General features: G+C 45.1%; 1 protein-coding gene across 2 annotated transcripts; it reads left to right on the top strand.

Annotated features, from left to right (window-relative positions):
- Positions 1-118: 118 nt before the first annotated feature.
- Positions 119-21,692, top strand: Ints9 (integrator complex subunit 9). 2 transcript variants are annotated; one of them, XM_077702459.1, is made up of 20 exons: positions 119-265; positions 406-533; positions 3,310-3,373; positions 3,446-3,508; positions 4,508-4,647; positions 6,002-6,085; positions 6,198-6,318; positions 8,749-8,838; positions 10,518-10,674; positions 10,995-11,175; positions 11,792-11,895; positions 12,688-12,819; positions 12,917-12,972; positions 14,313-14,462; positions 17,179-17,265; positions 17,667-17,765; positions 18,149-18,259; positions 20,941-20,997; positions 21,101-21,224; positions 21,296-21,692. In XM_077702459.1, exons 1-19 carry the CDS (start codon positions 257-259, stop codon positions 21,218-21,220), a joined length of 1,953 nt encoding a protein of 650 aa, XP_077558585.1. In that variant the 5' UTR covers positions 119-256; the 3' UTR covers positions 21,221-21,224; positions 21,296-21,692. The 2 variants fall into 2 exon arrangements, with proteins under 2 accessions (XP_077558585.1, XP_077558586.1); XM_077702460.1 differs by having other exon boundaries at positions 21,101-21,238.
- The last annotated feature ends 1,644 nt before the right edge of the window (positions 21,693-23,336 follow it).

Below are 23,336 nucleotides of genomic sequence, written 5' to 3'. Positions count from 1 at the left end.
AGCAAACAACAGGAAGTGACGTAACGCAAGCGCGCCAAACCTACTGCCAGAGCCCACTGCTTTACCGGAAGTACGTCACGATGAAAGGGACGCAAAAGGGACGTTTTTAAAAGGGACAGTTACGAGAATACCGCCCCAGGACACTGAAAACATCTCGAAATGCTTCATAGCTTTGCAGAAAAAGCTTGGATTAACCCTGTGTACCTAATTACGTGATCCCGTTATTCTTTAATCAACTACGCATACGGCAGTTACGATGAAGCTGGTAAGTGCGCCTCATCCTGGCCCGGCTTTCTGTGTGCGCGAGAGCGTTTGCGCGCGAGCATGTGTTTGTGTGCATGCAGGGAATTTGCGCATTCTTTCTCGTGACCAAAGAGTGCACTGTACGCTGCCGACCCTTTTCAGTTCTGTTTGAGCAGCAATCCGAACAAGCCATGCAGTGTGCTAAAGTTCAAGAACACGCTCATCATGTTCGACTGCGGTCTGGACGCGACGTCCGTACTCGGATTTCTTCCTCTACCCCTTGTGCTAAGGTATCGTGAGTTCTTGCCGTTTCCTTTCCTTCTGTGTTCTCTAATGCATGCGGGGACGGTAATGTCGTCTGCGTTCGTAATAAGCGAATTTTCATTATAAGCGAGCACAACCAGGCCGGATTAACCTAAGGGCCCGGTTCAAAGAAACCAAAAGGGAAAGGGGGGGTGGGGGGGCGGGCACCTCTCACCTTACGCTCTCGTCAAGTCAATTCGCTACAAGAATACCATACCATATTTACTCAAAAAATCTCCCCGGTGTTTACGGACAGCGCCTGGGCGTCTTCTTCCTCGCAGAGAACGTGGAGAGATTGTCATCTTAATTGAACTGTATCAGGAGACGAAAAAGCATAGACAGCATTAAGATTTGTTGGGCTAGTTGGTTCACTCTGAAAGAAGGGTTCACTGTGGAGAAGTTAAAACGAAAGGAAAAAGTACATATGACAATTTGAAGTGCAGTCTAAATGTTGTGTGTGTTTCTTTAATTCGTCTCAATCTTTAACACAGTTAAGACAGTTATTTTTCATTATGACAAACAAGGTAAGGATCTGCCAATCCTGAAGGAAGGAGAAAGTGTGACAGTTCAACCATAGAAAGGCAAAACGTGGGAGAAAGCAACTGTGGCTGAAAGGTGGACGACAGATTGTACAAGGTTAACGTTGGTGACAGCATCCTGCGGAGAAATCGCGTCTTCATTAGAGGTACACCCAAGCCTTCCGATGAGAGCCAGCCGGGATACACCGCACCTGACCTGCCTGCGAGCACGTCGAACAACGAAGCTTCAACAAGCCGAGAATCACCCAGCTGCTTGCCTACACAAGTCAACGGATCCAATAGCTCAAACGGACGACCATCTGACCAGGGTGGCACTCCGGTTCAACCAAGAACCAGGATGCTCCCCAAGAGCTTGCAAGACTTCATCGTCGGATAAAGGAGACAGCTCTTTCAAAGCAGGAAAGATGTTATGTAAGGAACTAACAGATGGCGCTGCGCAGTCAAACCGAATGTGTAGCCGGCGGGGCCCAACCCACGGTGTATGAGCGCCGCTGGCGGGAACAGCCCCGAACACGACGCCCCATGAGTTTGATTCCTCCCTACCTCCCTTTGGCGCAGCGCGGGGGAACCTTGAGCAGACGATGGAATCGACTTGTGTCCGTGCCCTGTCAGCCATCGCTTTCTCTTCTGTGCTTCAGCCATATACTTGCTTGTATTTGCTATCTCTTCTAATGTTATAATAAACCCAGTTAACCTAGTATAACTGAAGTCCAGTGTTCTATATCAGAACCAACAACGAAACACTATCTGCTTGACTAATTCAGCACTGCACGCTTTGGTTGGCTGCGTGTGAGCACTGCTGATGTAGACATTTGGGCCTTTTCCAGTGACTGTTCGCACAAAGTAAATATACTACCAATAATATGGATATTTTGTGATTTCACCCATAACAGAAATTTAAGCTCTCCTAAGGCACCGTTTTCATACAAGCAGCGATGTTATGTATATTGTATATGCTGACTGGGCACAATGAATAATTTAAACGGTTTATTATTAAAATATGTTCATTATGTGGGGAGCTAAATCTTTTAGAAAAGGTGGTGCCTATAGAAAACGGGGTCCATACCGAACATTCACAAAAATGCTTTTACTAACACTCGAATAAACAATCAGACATCTTTTCATTTATGCAGAGATCGTTCACTTCTAAACAGGTAATACGTTTACATTTTTGCAGGCTATATCCACTTTTATAAGAGCAAGAAACACATTCATATTGCACATGCCTTTTCTGCTATTCGTTTGCGGAATAAATTTACATTTTTTCAAAAATTTTCTACTTCAGCACAGCGTAGAAACTAGGTCATACGTTTCGCAGACACTCAACCTTGAAATGGTGTGTGTATGCGTATTACCATGTTTTCTGCTTTTATTCATCATTTAAGAAAAGAAGGAAGTGTATGTATGCGTCTACAAGTGTTTTCGTGTCTCTCTCTCTCTCTCTCTCTCTCTCTCTCTCTCTCTCTCTCTCTCTCTCTCTCTCTCTCTCTCTCTCTCTCTCTCTCTCTCTCTCTCTCTCTCTCTCTCTCTCTCTCTCTCTCTCTCTCTCTCTCTTTTTTTTTTTGCTGGGAGAATTTGTTGATGAGATCCTAAACATTAACCCTTCAACAAATCCCAGTCCAGCTGCTCTCTGTGTGCTGTCAAGTGGATCAGCTCTGTCGCTCTACATGGCGCATGGTTTGGGGGAGTGCAATGTTTCCTCTTCAGACTGAAGTACTGTGGCCTGACTTCAGAATTATGCACATTGTGCAACGACAAGCCTTTCTGAAGCATTCAGTACTGAAATAGATAATCTCTGTTTCAATCAGGGGAAGCCAGCAGGGAGCGGAAACTTTTTCGAACCAAACCACGAAGTCTGCGATTTTGTTTCCAGCCCTTGGGGTAGGCCCTGAGCCTGAGAGGCATGGTTCATTTGAGCCCTTTGAACCATGGATAATCCGCCCCTGCTTATAATGTGCGTCATGTGGCAAAGCATTCTGTCGCATAAAATTGCATCTGATGGGCCACATTGCCCAGTCATTGTTTACGGAGGGAAAAATTTTCATTGGTGGTCAAACGAAAACTTTCTAATGGTCTGTAGATAAAGCTTATTGTGCTTCCTTACTGTTGGGTATTATTATTATGTAAGTTTTAATTGCTACAAAGAACAAAAAAACAGCTGGCTCTTGTTTCTGTGCTTTGAATATTTTGTTTTGTCACCCATGCTTTCCTCTCGCTGTTCCAGTACACGGCTGTCCAACTTGCCCCTGTGGTCACCAAGAGAGGCTGGCGACGCGCAGCTGGAAGGGGTAAACCAATCATCTTTTCAAGCTTTCTTCCATTTGGTGAACTCGCCTCACAGTTGGATGTGATTCACGCAGGAGTTCAAGGAGGCCAATGGACGTGTGTTTGTGGACAGTGCTCCAGAGTTTTGCCTTCCTGAGGTAGGCATGATTCGCTCTATTTCGACGCAACTCACATCTCTTGATGGAAGTTAATTTACGGCCTGCCAAATTGTTTGTCTGCATTGGTAAGTCCCAAGAGGGATTAAAAAATTTCCCTGCTGGGGGATTTTTTAACCACCCCACCAAAAATTTGCTATGGCAACTTCATCACCTTTCAACAGAGGGCAGTGAAGTTCTGTGTGGTATTTTTACCTTTATGGCTTTGCCAATGTAGCTTTCCAATGTAGTAGCGCTAGTTACTGCTGTCAAGTCTCTCACTCACTCCTCCCGTCTTTCGCTGGTAATAAATTATCTCCGTAGTGTCTTTTTTGCCCATTACCTCCACTCACCTAGTGCTGTCTTTCCTTGGTGGAAGATGTTGGAGATACCCCCGGCTGTCATCAGCTTTTGTGGGGTGCACAGTGATTTATATGGGATATTCCTTGGAACAGATTTTTGAAGTAAATGGCCAGGTGGGCAAACTGTTGAACAAGGGCTCAGGATTCTACAGTAGGCAGCTCACTTTTGTTAACTTTGGTCAAGAACGTTTCCTTATGAATAACGGGCAATAAATAATAGAAACAACTGCAACCCCTCACATAATTCATTTTATTGACTCTGTCTAAGGCTAAACTAAGACTAAATTTTTGTGTAGTATTCCTTTTGCCATGATTTGAAGCACAATGAAAAAACACAGACAGTGAATACAGGGTAGACAAGACAGGCACGAGACAGACAAGACAAAAAGGACTGACAAGTAGCACCTGTCTTGTCTACCCTGTATTTACCGTCCGAATTTTCTCGTTGCACTTTGAATCATGGCAACTGTTCACTAACTAACCCAGCAAGAAGTTCTTCTCAGTGTTCCTTATGCATGGCCAAAATTTGAATGGGCTATAAAATCAATCGAATGACTAAGTTGGTATGTGCATATAATTTTTCTGTGCTCATATCCTGCCGTGTGGGTCATTCTTATTTTTGTGTCCCCTCTTGTCACAGACGGGTCTCGTTGATTTTGCTGACGTGGACGTCATACTCATCTCCAACTACCAGTCGATGCTGGCTTTGCCCTATGTGACGGAACGAACTGGATTCAAGGGGACCGTCTATATGACTGAACCAACTCTTCTTATTGGAAGGTAAGGAGAGGGGCTTTCTGACACAGGCTTTTTGTTGGCCAGCAGTACCACTCACACTCTCAAATAGAAATTAATTTTTTGGTATGTCAAAATGATGCTAAATAAGGTGCAACAAAACCTCACAAGTATCTGGGTGCATAAGCCAAAGCTTAGCTTAAAAATAGTAAAGGCACCACATGAATGGATAAAGAAATATGTGAATGCTTGTGCCAGTACTACATACCAGTATGAAGCTTGCACATATTTTTGGCAAGATGGGGTCGTTTTGAGAGTAACGCTTTGATTCTGTCAGTCGTGGCCTGCCATGGTGGCTCACTGGCCAAGATGATGTGCTGCTGCACACAAGTATGCGGATTCAATCCCTACAGGGGCGGCTGTTTTCCTGGTGGAGAAGAAAATGCCTGCGTATCAAGATTTAACACACAGTAATGATCTCAAGGTGGTCTAATCTAATTTGTAGTTTTTGTGGTGTGTGGCTATATAGAGACTGTTTTACATAGCTAAGAAGCCAGAACTTGAGAACCAAAGCCGTAATCCACGTTGCGCCATCATGAGGACACCGCTGGGGGTTTGAGTCATTAAAAGGTGCCAAGAGTGTGCTTCAAGGCGATGTCACCAAACCACACTTTGGGGCTCAGTCAGTGAATATGTACAATGGAGACTGGAGTGGCTGTCTCAAGCTTGGGCATGAGATGAAGTCCCTACAAGCTTGCTATGCTGTCTGCGGCAACCAACTTAGCCTATCTACTATTAGACCGGACCCTCCTAATCTCGTGGTTGAAGAACAAAGTTTCTTGGGGGACCAGAAAGCCTCCAAGAGATGCGTTCCACTGCACTTGTCAGTTTGTCTGGAAGGGAAGGGTCGCCAGGGTAGAGGAGGCATACATCACACCAGCTTGCAGGGCGATCATGCAGTGCACCCTCGCCATCAAAGTGGCTGCTGCGTCTCATTCTAACGATGAAGCAAAGCAAGGCTTAAGGACACATGCGGTCCCCACACCCTCCACTCGCCGCCCAGGTATTGCTTTGGCACCTAAAACCTCAGGTGAACAATTCGTCAATCATAGGGGCTTGACACACAGCAAGAAGTTGGGTGCAACCATTGGCTTGTCCAAGTCAGCATACAGACACGAGTCTTGCCGTACTGAGCGATTTGGAGTTCTCAAGTTCCCACGCCACCGCATGTTTTTGTGATGTCTTCACAAAGTCGTATTTTGGAATCTTTTCTACTGTATTTCTTTCAATTTTTGTTTTTGGCTCAAAAGTTGTGGTCGAAAACATAAATGTGCATGTAAGAAAAGAATCACAGCCGTGTTTCATTGTCCGTATTTCTCTTCTGTGCTTGTTCTCAAAGGCAATTCATGGAAGAGCTTGTCACATACATCGAGAGAACTCCGAAGCCAAGAACGGCAACAAAATGGAAGCAGCAAGCATTCAAGTGAGCCCAGGCTTCTTTTTGCCGCTTTAAAATGAGTTGTTTTCTGAATATTTCGGTTGTATTTAGAGGGTAAGCTGAATAGTGAAGTGATTGCTCGCTTCTTCTTTGCCAGGTTTGCGCAGCTGCCATCACTTGATTTTGGAAAGCCACGGTCGTGGCGTCAGCTGTACAACATGCAGGATATCAACAGCAGCCTTTCCAAGGTCAAGGTGGTTGGATTTGCGGAGAAAGTGGTACGTCAACCTCAGCACCATGCTGCCCATGATGTTGCTTGTTGCGACACTGCGATAGCTGCACTGGCTGCGGCCACGCATAAAACACGAAGGAGAAAAAACTCGCAGCCATACAACCGTTGCCACACATTAAAAAGCCCCAGGAAAGCAATATGAATTATTCATGTGTAGCCTGCCTGAACAAGTGCGGGCAAATCTCCACAGCCTGGCCTGTACCAGCCATTCCATTTAAGCCTGACGTATTTTTCAGGCATGGTCCTGTTGGCCCTACTAATCGCCAAGCCATCTTATACATCTTATTAATGTCATCTTATCCACCTTGTGCCATGTTATCCACCTTAGCCAACTTATCCATAGTAATGCTATCTTATCTCATATTGTGCCAAAATGAACAAAAAACATATCCAGGTGTCGTAAGCAGAAGTGGAACAACAAAAATCTGGTTTCTTGACTTCTCTAATAATAAAAGCTATCACAAAAACTGCATGTGCTTGTCACATACATATAAAAGCACACCGCAAGAGTGCCGCAAGGCAAGATTTTTCTCTAAGCAATAAGAGGTAGACTGCATAGATTTATGCCTGTCAGCTCCAAATAGCCATTTTGAAAGCAGTACTCCTGCTCAAAGTCGACACTTTTATCCACCAACAAGCAGTGTATCCTGGAAGGTGTATCCTAGTTGTAGTAGATAAAATAAGTGCTATGTGCACTAGGGAAATTTGAGTGGCAGCTGCTGTATATGAAGCAGGAAGGACATTTGCATGTTGATGCATGCCAATACAGTCGCATTGGCTGTGCCAGTGCCTGGTGTCACACTTAGTCCTGCTTTGGAACCACCAAAAAATGAGAAATTTTTCAGTACAGTATAGCTTATATGCAGGATTTTGTTGTTGTAGTCAAAACGGAGCAATAATCTGGAATGTACTTTTAAATGCACACCCCAGGAGTGGAGTGCATCTCTTCACAATAGACTGACGATGAACTTGCTTAAGGCCATTCAAAATTTCATCCTGCTTTTTCCAGCCATGTTGAAGTCATCCCAAGAGCTCTGCCGTAAGTTTAGTCTTGCAAGCTTAACTGTGGGCATGAAGGCCACATCTGTCTTGACCGTGAGTTTCATCAATAGGTTAGCTTTCGTAAATCCCTCAAAGATGGCTTGAGTGACTGATGGGTTCTATTGTCAGTTTTTTTAGTGATGAAGCTAGAGGCAAAAAATCTGGCATAATCACGAGACGTGGTGCACATGTTCTTGCCTTGATCACTATTTAGGGAAAACGCTGAGACAAGCTTCATCAATCCTGTTTCACCATTCATGATTTCTGATGCCCCCACTCGTAGTATGAGAAAGCGCGTGGTGCAGATATATCTATTATCACACTGTTGGCCTTGTCTGCGTTAATAGCGACCGCTGTTGCCACAAGTGGTATACAGTCGAATCTCGATAAACAGAAATCGCTTAAACGGAATTGCCGCTTAAACAGAACAGTAGCCTGTAAGTTGGTTGGTTTTGTATTCAGATAACGTAAAAAAACTCGGTAATCAGAACTAAAATTTCCGCGTCACCGTGTAAGCGGAACCACAAATGGAACTCTTTGTAAAACCCACTGGCATGAGAATCGGCTTTTCGCAATTCCGGATGTTTTGTTTAATTTTTTTTTTCTCTATGTTTTTTAGCCTCATTAGACTTGTAAGCCTCGTCTTGTTAGGGGTCAGCCGTTTTGGCGCAACGAATGCGACATCGCAGTTCTTGTTCCAGTCGTTCAGTCTCGATTCAAGACGCCGAGGTTGCAGGGGTCAGCTCCTGCCGCCTAGTTCTTGCCATCGTGGTGCTATTCGCACTTCATTACCACGTTGCCATCTTCTAAATTCGGTGGCGCGTAAGCACTCGTGAAGTTGAGGCCTCTAGCCTCCGTGAAGGTGCAGTTGCAAGGACTCAAACAAAAATGATGCATTTTGTAGTGCACAGCGACCCATTGTTGCCAAATCAACCTTGTGAATGCTACACTATCAGCTACTATCAGCTACAGTCACTATTATTAGCCAATATCAGCTAAGCTGTCAGTACATTCACCTCATAATGCTTAGAGCTCCATGAAATGGTATTAAGAGTGTGTACGCACAAAAATGTGCACTTTCACACATATATCTCAGTAAACGGAACTCCTGTTAAACGAAACTAATTTTTTCGGTCCCTTGAAGTTCCGTTTATCGAGAGTCTACTGTATTTGTATTCATAGAACTGTAACCTGCCATTAGGTCAACTTGTTTCAACATTTAAGTGTGCCTTCAAAAGTGATGTGGTACTGACAGCGATGCTTTTGCTGCTCAAATAGGCCATTTGCTTTGTAGCACTTGTACTCGTGACCCTGTGTCGTATCGTTTAAGTGTGGATGTGAAGGCTGTTGAGTGTTTGTGCTTGTCTGGCTGCAGGATGTGTTCGGCATGGTTCAAGTATCTGCGGTCAGCTCTGGCTACTGCTTGGGCAGCTGCAACTGGATGGTCACAGCTGACCATGAAAAGGTGGGAGGAGAAGTTTCGAACACTGTTACGTGTGCACTTTTTTTTGCTGTGGGATGTTTATTTGCCTTGCTCTTTCCCGTAATTCTCCTAGGCTGTGCAGAAGGCTGGGTAGGCTGCCTCAGAGCAGTGCCTCAGTTTTATTGCACGCTCTTGATTTTGCAGAAATGCAGTGATAAAAAGTGTTTTGTAGATCTGAATATGGGGAAAAAGAAAAGTGCTTGAAATGAATTCATGGTTATTGCTGGGGATTGGTGAATATTTGGCTTGTCGAATATTCAGTCGAACAGCTCTCTATTAATTATTCGCTTCGATTCAAATGCAGATATTCGATATTTTCAAATTATTCGGTGCTCCCGAATAGGCAATCAGAAACCAAGTTTCGGTCAAGCCTTCTAAGGTGTCATCCCAGGCTTGTCGCGTGACCCTGCCAACGGGGACATTTCTATCATCAGTGCCAGGTTGCTGCCTTGCCTAGAGGTTCTACAAGCCCTCGGCCACCATCTCACTTTCCGCTCAAAGGTGGCATTGAAATGACGCCACTGCCAACATAGCGCCACCAAGCTGGTGCACTTGTACTGCCAATTCGATACGGGATTAGCGGAACATTGTTCAGAATGGCGGCCTGTAACTTGGTGTTTGGTTAGCTGTAGCTGCGGATACTAGTGGCTAAAGCTTCTATGTAGCTTATAGAAACTCTGGAGCCAAATTCGTGTCACTTTTATATTTTGGCGACTGCTAGTTGCGCTTGAATATAAATCTTCTAGTCTTAGTGGACCCATCACTTCTGTATTTACATTTTTTCAGTATGTGCTTAGAATTTAGTAAATTAGAGTCTAGTAAACATGGCAGCTCACTGCATCAGCTGCGACAGACAAGTGACAGACTCCTTGGGCGACCCTGTGCTTCCAAGGTCTGAAAACCCTCTGGAGTGGGGGATGAACTATGGCAGCCGGCTTTGCCAGCGCTAGCCAAGGTGCCACGAAAGTGCCTTTCAATTCCTGCCGCGTAGGCAAGGAGTGAGAGGGCACTCTCGACAGCAGGAAATGTTGTCAGCAGCTGGTGGGAATAGCTTCTCCTGAAGCATGTGGAGCAACTAGTATTTCTTCATGAAACTTGTGAATACACCAAAGAAAAGCTGTGCATGTAATTTCTGAGTAAATACTCAACTGTTAATAGTTTCCCCAAATGCTGTGCCTGTGGTAGTTCTAATTCTTACTCGAGTCACAATTTGCTCATTTTTCTTTGTGTACTGGTATTTGAACTACTTGATTCCGAACTAAACAACCAAATCGCTATTTGCTTCGAACCTCACATTGACTATTCGCCCATCCTTCGAATTTATTTCTTATGCTTTATCACAGCTTAGGTTTTGTATGTATCTTTTCTAGGGATTTCTTGATAAATTTGTTTGCCGTATTCACCCACTAGTTGCCCTTACTAAAGGAAAGGCTGCTTGGTACCTGAAATCCTAAACGTTAAAGGATGTTATCGTCTTAATTTACTTCTTGCACTTGAGTGACACGAAGTAATAAGTAAATACCATGGGGGGTCTTTCACCCATTTTTCTCAAGGTAGCTGAAAACAATTCTAGCGAGTTTAAAAACACCAAGCCTTGCTCTAGCACTTCAGCGTTTGGGACTCACACGGCTGGTCTGCCGCGCTGCTCTTACTTGTCGCAGATAGTGTACATGTCGGGGTCTTCGACGCTGACCACGCACCCCAAGCCCATTGAGCACAGCCCCCTGCGCAATGCTGACGCGCTGATCTTGACCAGCCTGACGCAGACGCCGCTGGCCAACCCAGACACCATGCTTGGAGAGTTCTGCATCACCGTGGGTGAGCCTGCAACAACAAACACGCTGTCTACGTTGCCTGGGATAGCTTAATCTTATTTGTATGTATTGAAAATCTAAAGGGTCGCGTGTGGGAAATTTTTGTGAAACAACATTTTGCAGTGTATTTCAGGCATTTTGTTGAAGGAGGTGAGAGATGCTCCATCAATTTAGGGAGTTCGAAACCTATTCCTGCCTCCAGCAAACCACTTGCAAAGCAAATGCTCCATACCTCTATGTGCAAGCAGAGCAGCAGTGCTGTTTCGGACTGTGCACTGGCATTGCGTGAGTGCGCTCTCGTTGGGGACCTCTGGTTGTGTGCAGCCATGACGGTGAAGATGGGAGGCAACGTGCTCATCCCGTGCTACCCGTCGGGCGTGACCTACGACCTGTTCGAGTGCCTCTCCGGCCACCTTGAGACCACGGGGCAGGTCAACGTGCCCATGTACTTCTTGTCACCGGTGGCCGAGAACTCACTCGCCTACTCATCCATTCTCGCCGAGTGGTGAGTGGGTGCCAGCGCCGTTGGATTTCTCACGTGCACAATGGGGACACTTCGCCCAGCAGGTCATGCAAGCCATGTTACGCGTACTTCTACTGCAGGGTTTAGGGGAAGTTTGCCAAAATTTGTCCTCATTCCTTGGTACTCTAAAAGGGGATTCAAGTGGTGTTGATACTTCGGGTTCTTTGCGGCTAGTTTTCTCACCTACTAATTTTTATGTCATGCTGTGGTATAATCACTTATCAGAGCTCGTTCTGGATTGACACTTTTGTTAATGCATGCATTTCAATGGGGAGCGGGCAGTTTGCAGAAAGCGGCCAACTCATTCGAATGTGCCGGCACAAAAGAAAGTTGCATCACATTCAGCCACTACAAAGAGTCAATAATCATGTCATGCTTCGCATGTTTTGTACTAGCAGTGGTTCATAGTAGAGTTGTCAAAGCATTTAGGGATTCTGCAATTACTTGCAAAATAGGTGTGTTGATATTTGGCAGTTGCGCCTATTGATCTAACCATGTGATGGGCTTTCTGATCAATAGACCACAGAATTGTAGCACTTAGTGGAAGAACAAGGTGTTTGTTCATCTGAATGTGTAATTGTGCCTTTGCTGCATGCAGGCTTTCCTCAGCCAAACAGGCTAAGGTGTACATACCCGAAGAGCCCTTTCCTCATGCTCAGCTGGTACGTGGTGGCCGGTTAAAGCCCTTCTCCAGCATCAAAGGTACCTGTATGGCGGTTCAGTGCACCCCTTTTTTGTCTGTTTAATGCTGTTGTCTGGATTAACGGACCCTGAAGGCAAATAGCAAGCTGGGCTCAGACAAAAGCTCAACTGACCCGAAGCCCTCTCAGCATTTATTCGGCAGCAAAAGATGCCTTAATTGTCGAGAAATTACCAATTGAGAAACGCATTTCATTCCTCGGGCCATTTTATGACGTTTTGTGTGACGTAAATGGTGGCCAGAGGCAAGTGAGACCGTGGCGTGGTATTGCAGGAAAACTAAAACTTACCAAGCGAACCATCGCGGCCGCAGGAGCCATGTGCTGGTCACACTCTCGGCGCATACGACAAAACAACTGGCCCGCCTACACCATCGTTACCTGCCTTTCTGTGTGCGTCAACCTTGGTGCCGCACGGGACGTGAGATAATGGTTAAACGATGTGAATATGCCGCACGACCTCTTACTTTACTTACAAAACGTCTAGAGGACAGCACAACGTTATAGATAGTCACAACGTTATAGATAGTCAGGTTGTGTAGGCACTTAGAACTGTAAAACTTTGATAAACAAGCTATGCATAGCTGTTTCGTTGCATGATATCAGCAAATATGGAAAAAAGTGTGTAGTGTGTGTAGTTGATGAGATTACAGACCGTTGTTACACTCCTTGTCATTTCAATCAGTAGAAGTTTTACTTGAATGAACTTTAATATGAAGTCACAGTGCTTGTTCTAGAAAGTTCCATGGTGCCCAATCGCCTTATTACTTCTCGTATGCCTTCGCTTTGTTTTCAGCTGAGGGATTTGCTGCTGATTTCCACACTCCGTGCATAGTATTTGCTGGGCATCCGTCTCTTCGCTTCGGTGATGTGGTCCACTTTATGGAACTCTGGGGACCTTCGCCAAACAATGTCGTCATATTTACAGGTGTGCTTTCTAGCTGCATTCGAAGTAAAAAAAGGTTGCGGGACCTTTAATGTTCTAAAGGCTTCTTTTTCGCGTGTGTGTATGCATATGTGTGCAGAGCCGGACTTTAACCTGGCAGAGGCAATCGCTCCATTTCAACCAATGGCTATGAAGGTAGGCTCCACGCTGTTTTCGTCGCTTGCCTGTTCTGCTGTAGCATGACTTAGTTTAAGTTTCCTAGGTTTCTTTGCTGTTGTCTCATGCCTCATTTAAGTGCCTCTTTTTTTTTTTTTTTTCAGATTTTTATGCAGCATTTTATTTTTTCATTAAGGGAGAAGCTTTGGCTCTGTGCAACTGCCATTTTCATAGGAAGCACAGTATTGTGAGGTTCAAGAAGTTACTGCAAGAAACCACCCAATCAATTTCTATGAGATTGGGTACATAAGGTAGTCAGGGTCTCGATAATGGGGATTGCAGAAATTACGCCCCAGTGTTTAAATAAATATGGAATTATTTAAAATATCAGCTTGCTGAACTAGTTTTACAGTGCATTTTAAAGCCAAAAAATTGTATGGTACGTTACTGAGTGACTAAAAGCTAAGTAAAGTACTTTTTCAGCAATCATTTCAACAGCTTTTTGGCAGCTTCAAGGGTTTCTTGAGGCCAGCAGGGTCAAGAGTCCCTGCTTATGACTTGTGATGGAAGCTGCATCAGGAAGTTCAGGGAAGCTACATTAGCAAATATGGGATCAGCCTAAGGAACTGTAAGCGGGATTCTAGTCATCGTGCGTAGCAAGGAGCGCAGTCAAATTGCACAGTGAAACCCTGCCATAATGAATTGCACTAGTCAATGTACGAAAGTATTTCCATCCATGAATGAGCGAAACAACAGAATGTGCATTTACCATTCAACAACAAAATATTTATTGCAAGTTTTAAAGAAAATTTTTTATCGTGGTGATCCGTTGTAAGAAGCAGGTTGTCACATAATCGGGGTACAATGCATAGGTAATTGTGGTGCCATTCTAGCTTGCTGCTACTTTGTTTTTATTCAAGACGTGATGGTAGCACATGTGGCGTTTTCTTGGGTCAAGTGCAAGACACGCGCAGATATCATTGGGGGATCCAGAAATCCTTTCTGTGCATGGGGTGGGTGAAGCCATGTGATGAGAAATAATACCTGCTTTTCGGAGACCGAATAGGTTCAGCTCCAGGATCACATGATGAGCCCAAAGCCTTTCCTCCTCCTGTAGAAAAATCAGCTCGTTCTGGAAAGATGCCGCTCTGCCATTGTGCATTACAAGGAAGCCGGCCGCACATACTTTGACAGTAGCCGTAGGCCTGCAGAGTTCATATATTAGTTGGGAAGTTCCTCTGAAAGATTTATTTTGCATTAATTTCGCTGTTGATGCTTTTTGTGTTCAACATATAGAGAGTAAGTTGGCGTACGATGTTTTGTTACGTTCCAGCCTAACTGCATGCCCCGCTGTTGTTCTTTCTTTTCTTCCGGTGCAGGCCCTTTGCTTCCCCATAGACACCAGCCTGAGCTTTGTGCAAGCCAACAAGCTGATCCGTGATCTGAAACCCACCAACCTGGTTCTTCCCCTGCAGTACACGCTCCCTCCCCTCTTGCAACCGCACCGGACTGACTTGGTCATTGAAACGGTGCGTTTCGGGCTTTCAAAGAGACACCACATGCAGGAATTTAGTTGGTTAGCACACGCAGTTTACGAAAGTACCATGCCCGACATTAGCAGCATGGTCTCTAGAGATTGATTAGCACTCCCAGTTTACGCATACCCCATAACAAAACTGAGCTGAATTGGTTTAATTTGGTTTCCAAGGTGTGCTGACCAGTTCTGGGCATTAACTAGTTACTGGTAATGCGTTACCAGTAGCCAGTTACCTTTTTCAGTAACTTGTATCTATAACTAGTTACCTTTAGAGGAACTTGTTGAGGGACACTTGCATTTTTGTTCAGTAACTAGCAGAAAATACCATTACTGTTACTTCCTTTTTTCTATAAAAAAAATTAACCAACAGTAACACTCATTAAAGCCAACGTACAGTTTGCCCTTTCCACTTTTTTTGGACTTCCTTCTTTTCCATATCCTCTTCACCTTTTGCCCTTCCAAAACATGGCTCCCCTCGCAGTTTTAGAGGGGAGGTACGTAAGAGGACTATATTCCCTGCAGAAATCCGTGGTCGGAGGTCAGTCTTTAATGTGATTTCTTTAAACTTTTCCTTCGTCTTGGGTCAAATGGAAATGAGAAAAAAAGAAACTGGCAATTAGACCTCTGCCGCGGGGGAAGCTGGCGTACCTTTGTGAAGTAAGACCACCCCAGTGGGGCCCTCTGAGAATGAGGCACTCATAATGACACTGAGGGTGCATCATCGTAGTTGAGGCAACAAAATGAAGAGTACACGATTGTTGGTGTTGTAGTTGAGTGTGCCCCCTATTATGTTCCCTTCGTCCAGGGTTTTCATCATCGTCATCATCATCAGCCTACTCAGGCCAACTGCAGGGTGAAGGCCTCTCCCATTGACCTCCAACCACTCCTGTCATGCGCCGCTCGAGTCCACTGTTGGCCACCGAATTTCTCTATTTCATCCCTCCATCGTGTTATTGGCCTTCCCCTTCTTCTGGACACACCTCTTGGTATCCACTCTGTTACCCTGATTGTCCACCGGTTCTTGGTTCGTCTCACTACATGGCCAGCCCAAGTCCATTTCTTTTTCTTTATTTGAACTATGATATCTTCCACTCTAATATGGTCTCTGATCCAGGTTGCTCATTTCCTGTCCCTGAGTGTTATTCCTAACATTATTCGTTCCATGGTTCGTTGAGCCGACCTAAGTTTGCTTCCTAGTTATTTTGTAAGGCGCCAAGTTTCAGTCCCGTATGTCATCACCGGCAGTACGCACTGGTTGTATATTTTTTTTTGCATGACAGAGGTAGCTTACTGTTCATTATTTGGAAGTGCTTTCCGAATTCTCCCCAGCCCATTCCCATTCTGCACCAGATTTCTCTCTCGTAGTTGGGGTTAGCACTAACATGTGTTCGAGATAGTTATATTCTTTTACTTCTTCTAGCATTTCGTTCCCTAAGCTGAAGAGGACATTTTTGGCATGCTTATTCTTCATTACCTTTAATTCATATTTATTTTTAGCCCAACAGCCATGCCTTCTGATTGTAGTCCCTCAAGCATTTTTTGCATGTGTTCTGCAGTCTCACTCAGCAAGACTAGGTATGTCATCTGCAAACCTCAAATGGCTCAAGTATTCTTCGTTTTAATCCTATGTTTCCCCAGTCAAGCTTACTAAATGCCCCTTCCAGACATGTTTTGAATAGTTTTGGCAAGATGGTACCCCTGTTTTACTCCTTCATCTCGGAAATAAATCACTTTGTGTGTAAAGTGTTATCCTGCCCGTACATCCCTTACATATGTCGTCTAGAAGGTTATGTAGGTCTCTTCTATTCCCTGGTCTTTTAACGCTATCGGGCACCGAGTCAAACGTTTCTCATAGTCTATAAATACTGTGTAAAGGGGTTTAGTGTACTTTGCTGATTTTTTTCATTACTTGATTCACGGCTATGATGGGATCCATGGTTGAGTACCCTTAAACCCTGCCTGCTCTCTGGGTTGTTGGGAACCCAGGCTGTCACCTATGTGGCTAACTATAACTTTGGTAAACAGCTGGTAAACAACTGAGTAGGCTGATGGGTCTGTAATTCTTAAGGTCCTTGATGTCTTCCTTTTTATGAATCAGGATAATGTTGGCTTTTTTTTTTTTCAGGCTATTGGCACTTTTTGAGTCCTTAAGCATTCCGAAAATGGTGCAGCAAGCTTTTCCAGTACTATATCTCCTCCCTCCTTCAAGAGATCCACGGTTATGCTGTTGCCACCTGCAGCTTTTCCTCTTTTCATGCTCTTGAGAGCATTTCCTACCACCTGTTTAGTTACTGGTGTGGCTCCACTAGTTAAGCTTGGTTTATTATCTCGTCCATGTTGTGCGTAATGTTACCACGCACAATTTTAACTACTTGCATGCCTTCGTACGTTTCTCTCTGTCATTTGGTTTGGGATCGATTCTTAATTTTATACAGTAATGGGAAAGTGACGGTATTACTTTTATCTGTAACAAGTTACTTTTGGAAACTCGGAAAGTGTAACTAACTCTTACTTTTTACTGGTAATGTGCCCATGACTGGGCGCTGAACCATAATTTGTAGATGCTACCTTGAGTTAACACTAAAATACTTTAGCACGACAGGCACCACGTGACCCTTCACACATGGCTGCTTGAATTGGGACGTGCGAATGGTTGAAATGGCATGTGTCAGCTGGGGCTGACACTTTTGTCTTGTGTTGATGTGCAGGAATGTGAGGTGCAAACCTACACTCGGGGCAGCATTGTGAACATCCCAGTGCAGCGGAAGTACCAGAGAATCGACATGAGTGCTGAGGTAATGAGTGTCCTTTTTCCTTGTTCTTGCGGTCGGTCTGTCAGACAGTTGAACTGAATTGTTTGGCAAGCTCCTTGCCGTTGCAGTGTGGCTCGTAGGCCTGATGGGAAAACAACCCTTTGCCCAGTCATATCTGTGTGTGTGTACATTTTAATTTTTAGCATTTCTCATAGCTTTCCTCGAAAATGAAGTGAAATTGAACAACTGAAAATGAATGAAGTGAAAGTGAATGGAAATGAAGTGAAAATGATTGAATGAAAATGAGTGTAGTGAAAGTGAACAGAAATGAAGTGAAAGTGAGAGCCTGTAAGAAAAAAATGTGAAAATTAGCACTCTTGCTTTTTTTTTCCCTCCCAGAAAGCGCAAATCATATGAGACTTACTTGTTGCCCGTCTCTTTAGCTGGCTGCTTCCATGGTGCCCGTGGAGGTGAAATCTGGCCTTGGTGTTGCTACGCTAACTGGCATACTCCAGGTCAACAACAACCGCTGTACGCTCAAGGTAAACTGCATGCCTGGTAGTGTGCTCAGCATCCAGAGGCTACCTAAAGGCTTAGTTCCTAGTTAAAGGCTTAGTTCCTAGAAGTGAGTATCAGTGGCAGTGGTGCAGAGTGACAGAGGCCCAAGAGAAACTCTCTCCTCTGTAGGAGTACTGCAAAGCAGATTTTCTTCTGGCAGAGGGGCATCTTGCTTGCATCTAGATTTTGTGTCATACCAACTGCCTCAGAAGGATCATTTAGGCCACTTGTTATATACTACTTTAATGCATTGGAATCTTCGTGCCGTACAAAGGTAGCTTCTTGCTGGCTGAGCCATTTTGTAGGCTGGGGGTTCAAAGGCTGCTGGAACCTGTGAGAACTACTTCTTCCTATTTCGTCTTCTCAGCCAGTGCAGAAGGATGTAAGCGGAAACAAGAAGTGGAACGGCCAGACACCCCCCAAAATTTACACCTGGGGAAGTCTGGATGTGACGGAGTTTGCGCGAAAGCTGGACAAGGTGGGTGACATCCCAAAGATTGTGCGCTCTACTCACGCATACACACAGAGGAAAACCATTGCAAAATAGTGGTATAATTAAACAATGTTTCCTAGGGAATTTATGCTCCCAGTGGAAGGTTTGAACATGTGCGCTTGTGTGTGTGCACACGGGGGCACATTGTGGGGGTTCTTGCTCTCACCTTGCAATGGATGTCGGATCAGATAGCACTCTTGAAACAACATTAGCTAGATTAGGAACTTGGGTAACACTACTGTGACCAAGAATACGGGCTGTCATTGTGGACACGTGTTTAGTGTAATACGTCATACTGCATGGACGAATGCTTTTGGGAGCCAAAGTGACATGCAGGTTCTCCCCATCGCTCAGGGTTTTTATTATCGGGGGTGGTACAGCTACACCAATTGCGCCAGAGTGCTGCATTTGCGACTTGCTGCTACAAGATGCCAAAACGACAAAATTTACCCAAATTGCGCCCACGTTGCGCCAAAGCACAAATTTAAGGGCAGGTCCACCCTTTTTTGGCAGAATTGCCCACCAGGGTTACTGCTGGGGGTTGCTTTTTGCCAAATTGGCAAATTTGAGAGGCCCGTGGCGACCTGAAATTATGAATGGCGACATGGCAAATTCCTGGAGATTTTTGGCTAAGGACTCTCTCAATCAAGTTGTGAGTTCCATTCTCTGTTGTGATCCCCATTCGCTTCCCTCATTGGCTTCTCTCCATCCATCTTGACGGCAGTGCAAAGCTGTGCACATGATGCGGCGTTGAGGGGTTCTTTGTCTTGTTTCGCCCGAGGCGCGCGCATGTCTAGGTGGGGGTGTGGTGGGGGATGCACTTGGCACGGCTTGCATGAAATCATCCGTCGCCACGGCTCAAGAACCTCTCTCTCTTTTTTTCAAGGTAGCGAATGAAGGCATGCTACGTCGCACGGTATAAGCAACATATCCCCTCCTCTTAGAAGATTGCCTTGTAGGGGTCAGGGGGTGGTTCCTGCCGTTGCGACCTGCGTTGGTCGGGTGCCTTGGGGTACAGAGCGGGCGGGAACAGGCTATCTGCAGGTGCAGCTGGAGGCGTCGCTTTCCCTGTCTGTGCTGAGACAGCGGATCCAATTGTGAGATATCAGGCTGTGTTGAAAGGTGGTGACGCATAATTTCTCCGGAGTGGCCTGTTTTGCTCAAAGACGGCTGGAAGGTTGAGGTGCAGGCGTTGTGTCGTTTTATCAATATGGTCTAAAAGCGTCACTTGCGCCTTCACCCAAGACATATTTTACCCTCTAAAACAAGTTTTCTTTATGGTACTCTGCTCCTGTGCTGCCCCAAAATAATATTTTTACCCGTGCGAGCTGCTCCAAAAAAATGGGTTTTCGTGCTCCAAAATGCAGTTTTTTCTGCTCCAAAAATTGCTCCAAAAGCTGTTCTGGCTGTCCCACCCCTGCATTACGAGCACATTGTGCTGCGCGTCACCATCGTCATAATCTATCGGCTATAGACTGCTATTCTTTATGGTGAACCAGCCTAGTTGTAGTTGATTCATCTTTCACACTTAGCGCACACAAACAGGAACCAGAAAGGAAAAAGGGGGAAGGAAAACGCTTGTGCGTGGTTTCTTTTCTCGTCCCTTCTAAAAGTAAAAGCTGCCGTTTTTATTAGCATGATGTAGCCACGTGTAAGGCTGGGAGCACCGGAACATCGCCAAAAATAAATTGCACATGAGTGGTAGTGGGGGCTTCATTTCCACACTGAACGAGTACAAAGAGCTGACAGTCATGGACAGATCGAAACAGTGTTTCGCGCGTTTGCCAAAAGAAAGAGCTTCAGCTATTTCACTTGTGCAAGAATCATTGTGCACGAACTGAGTGCTCGCGTGACAAAATTCAGGGGTGCAGCCGCACTTAAAACAGCGGGCAACAAAGGCAAACATGGTGCTCCCTTTACGAGCATTGCTGCTTACGCAGATGAACGTTAGGGCAGTGTCCCATCTGTCCCACATAAACTTCACTGCATGAGAATGGAACTGAGTGCACAATGCTGCTTTTGCAAGGAACATGCTGGCTGGGTGTGTTGTAACTGTACACACTGAGCTCATCGATACACCCAAACTTCTTCACTTCTTATCAGTTGCAGTGCAAAGGCTTTGTGGCTTATTCTTAGAGCCAAAAAAAGACACCAGTGTGTAAGCAAGCTGTCGATAGCGCTGGAGGAATGTGATAGGTAGCTCTTCTGGACAACACTGATGACAACAGCATGTTGCTTAATTTTTCTACTTATCTGTTGGTTGTGCGTGCAATATCTTTTGTTATTTTGTGTCTGTCTGTCTGTCTGAATGACGTGTTCACTTGTCAGTCAACACTGGTCCTGTGTTTCCTCTCCTCATTATCTTGTCTTCTGCGCTGTTTATGCCCTGTTGCTTGCTGCCAACTTTACAATATTTCCTCTATGTACCATTTTTTCAGTGAGCATCGATAATGTCCAAGACATCATCCTTTCAAAATATGTATTTATATTTTCGTACACGGTTCCGAGACTGTTAGCTACACGTCCGACAAAACAGCATTCTTCATTTCCATTGCTTTGGGCAGAGATGACAGTGTTTGGAGTAATGTGGTAACAGTGTTTGAAGTAATGTGTACCACAAGGTCCATCCTCAAAACCTGCTTCATTTCTCTTTTGTTCTTTTGCAGGCCGGCTTCACTGATGTCAAGGTGGAAAACACTGCGTCTGGAATGATTGTTCATCTGGTAAGCACAGCAGTGTCGCACTATCGTGAGCACATTGAACACCTCAGTTTGCCTGGTCTGAGTGTAAGGCCTTGCTTGTTGTGCCCCCTCCCTCCCTGTTCAGCCGAATGAAGACACGATCATTCAAGTGGATGAGCACTCCACGCACGTCTTCTGCGAAGGCGACTACGCTGTTCGAACGCAGCTCAGAGATCTTATGCTGCAGTGCCTGAGCAAGTTTTGAGAATGTGCGTGAGGATAGGTGAGGAAAAACAACTACACCTTCTACACCTTCAATGGTTTTCTTTTGTCTTTACAGGGTCAGCTGCCAGTGCCATGTTTCCGAGGAAATGGCCATTATCGGGTTGCAAAAAATGATCATTCTTTGCAATGGAACAGCATGTAACATCCCAGGGGATTGGCCAAGTGAGAAGAGGGTAAAGTATCGTAGGGGTGGCCGTCCACCATAGTATCCACATTGGCTATCGGGTGGGACTGTCGTTGCTTCCAGAACAATGTACCATAGACAGTTCTTGTGACAGCCACTGTGTACATATTATCACCCAGCACTTCCCATGTGAAGGAATCATGAATGTGTGAAAGGGTTCGTTAATTAAATAATTCTGTGTCTGCTGAGCTTTGCACCACCCCCATCCGAGCACGCTTTATTTAAGGGACTATGACGACAAAATGAAAGTTTGGTTTTTTTTTTTTTTTTTCAACAGACTGCTTTGACTCAGTAGCAACTACAGTGAAATCTCGTAGATACGTTTTTCACGGGAACCAGAAAATGAAACGTATTATATAAAAATTGTATTATACAAACTGTAAAAAACGAGAAAAATATGCATACTCCATCAGCAACTCACTTTTATTGAGAAACATCGAAGTAGCTGGTCAATTTGTGCCGCATTTTCTTATTTTCATTTTTAAGGATTAATTTCTTCTGAAACGCCAACAGAAGCTGCGGTATTTTTCGCTTTGCCGGACACTGTTTTGTACTACAATCCGCGTCGCGTCTTAAATCGATGAAGCCAGCTGCCGGACGCTTGGAAGTCTTTAATGTCCAAGAAGAGTGTGAAGTTGTGAAGTTTTAATGTCGACGTTCACTCCTGCCGGTCCAACTTCCTCGAACCATGTAAGCAGAACATCTTCCAATAGCTGATGATTCGCACCTCGCATTTGTTTTACACCACCGCCGAAAATTTTCAGCTTCTTTCGAAGTTCCTCTTGCTGACCGACAATAGTGCTGAGCGTTGACACTGGCAAACCAAACTCGCGTGCCAAGTCCACGCGCTTCCTCTTCGGGCTCTCTTCGACTCCCAATTTACACTTTTCTTTTACACTGAAGGCCTTGTGTTTCCTCGACATTGTTACAAGCCCAGCAGCATCATCGCGCACAGCAACAAGGCAGCCAGAGGAGAGCAAAAAATAGCCTCAGAGCCCGAATGCAGCAACAACCGAACGCAGCAACAAGGCAGAAGGAGAACAAAGAACAGCGTTGGAAGCACGGAGCATGGCAAGGAGTTGGGGAATGGGAGTTGCTGCCTGCCAAGAGTATTGCGCACATTCCTTGGTTATGTTGCGTTTCACTGGCCGGCGCAGTGCATCGCGTGACGTGTCATCATCATTGGACGGAGTGGCCACGCCTGGCAGCGATGTTTTCGCCACAAAACAGGCGCTGCTTCGGCCTCAGAGGGTCTTCAACGTGCAGATTGTGGCTTGTTTTGTGAAGGATAAACAAAAGATTTCTAGAAATGTCGGTAAAGATCCATTTTCGCAGTCGTATTATCCAATTTCCAACAAGAAGGTGATGGTATTATGCGCACAAAAATGCATTATTTCTTAGGGATATCGGCCGGAAATGAAAAGAAAAAATTGCGCCCACCTCCCCGCGAGGGGAACCCTGTGTAGATGCGACGCACCGTGGGGTTCACTTGGTGTTTCTGTTGGATTGATTCTGCAATCGCGTGAAACGTGTCGGGAACGCGTATGATTATCATGTTTTATGATTATTATTATGTTTTATTGGCCAATCTTGGTCAATCTCTCTAAGTGGTATGCTTGGGGCTTCGCTGTCGCAACGACCTTTACTCCATCATTGTTGCTGTAAGTGGGAGCTTCTTTTCTTTTATTGCAAGTGTTAATCATTGCCCCATCATGCGTTGTATCAGTAGCTTCTTGACATAGTTTGAATGAGTCAAGGATATAAGGCGTGTTCGTAGCATTTGATTCTGTCTCGGTTTTGTGGCGCAGTGGGAAGAGCACCATGTACCTCGCGTTCCGCCCACAGGGTCGTGGGATCGAAACCGGGCGCCGGTAACTATTATTTTTTTTTATAGTGTAGGGGGAGGGGTGTG

The sequence above is a fragment of the Haemaphysalis longicornis genome, unplaced genomic scaffold (genome assembly GCF_048455015.1).
Source record: "Haemaphysalis longicornis isolate Haplotype H1 unplaced genomic scaffold, Haemaphysalis longicornis Haplotype H1 scaffold_3, whole genome shotgun sequence".
NCBI lineage: Eukaryota > Metazoa > Arthropoda > Arachnida > Ixodida > Ixodidae > Haemaphysalis > Haemaphysalis longicornis.
Note: the sequence above shows the minus strand (reverse complement) of the source record. Positions and strands in the feature narration are given on the sequence as shown.

Coding starts and splice junctions, on each gene's coding strand:
- Ints9 (XM_077702459.1), top strand. Junction 10,675..10,994: donor AGAGTTCTGCATCACCGTGG/GTGAGCCTGCAA, acceptor GGTTGTGTGCAG/CCATGACGGTGAAGATGGGA. Junction 17,266..17,666: donor GAATCGACATGAGTGCTGAG/GTAATGAGTGTC, acceptor CCGTCTCTTTAG/CTGGCTGCTTCCATGGTGCC.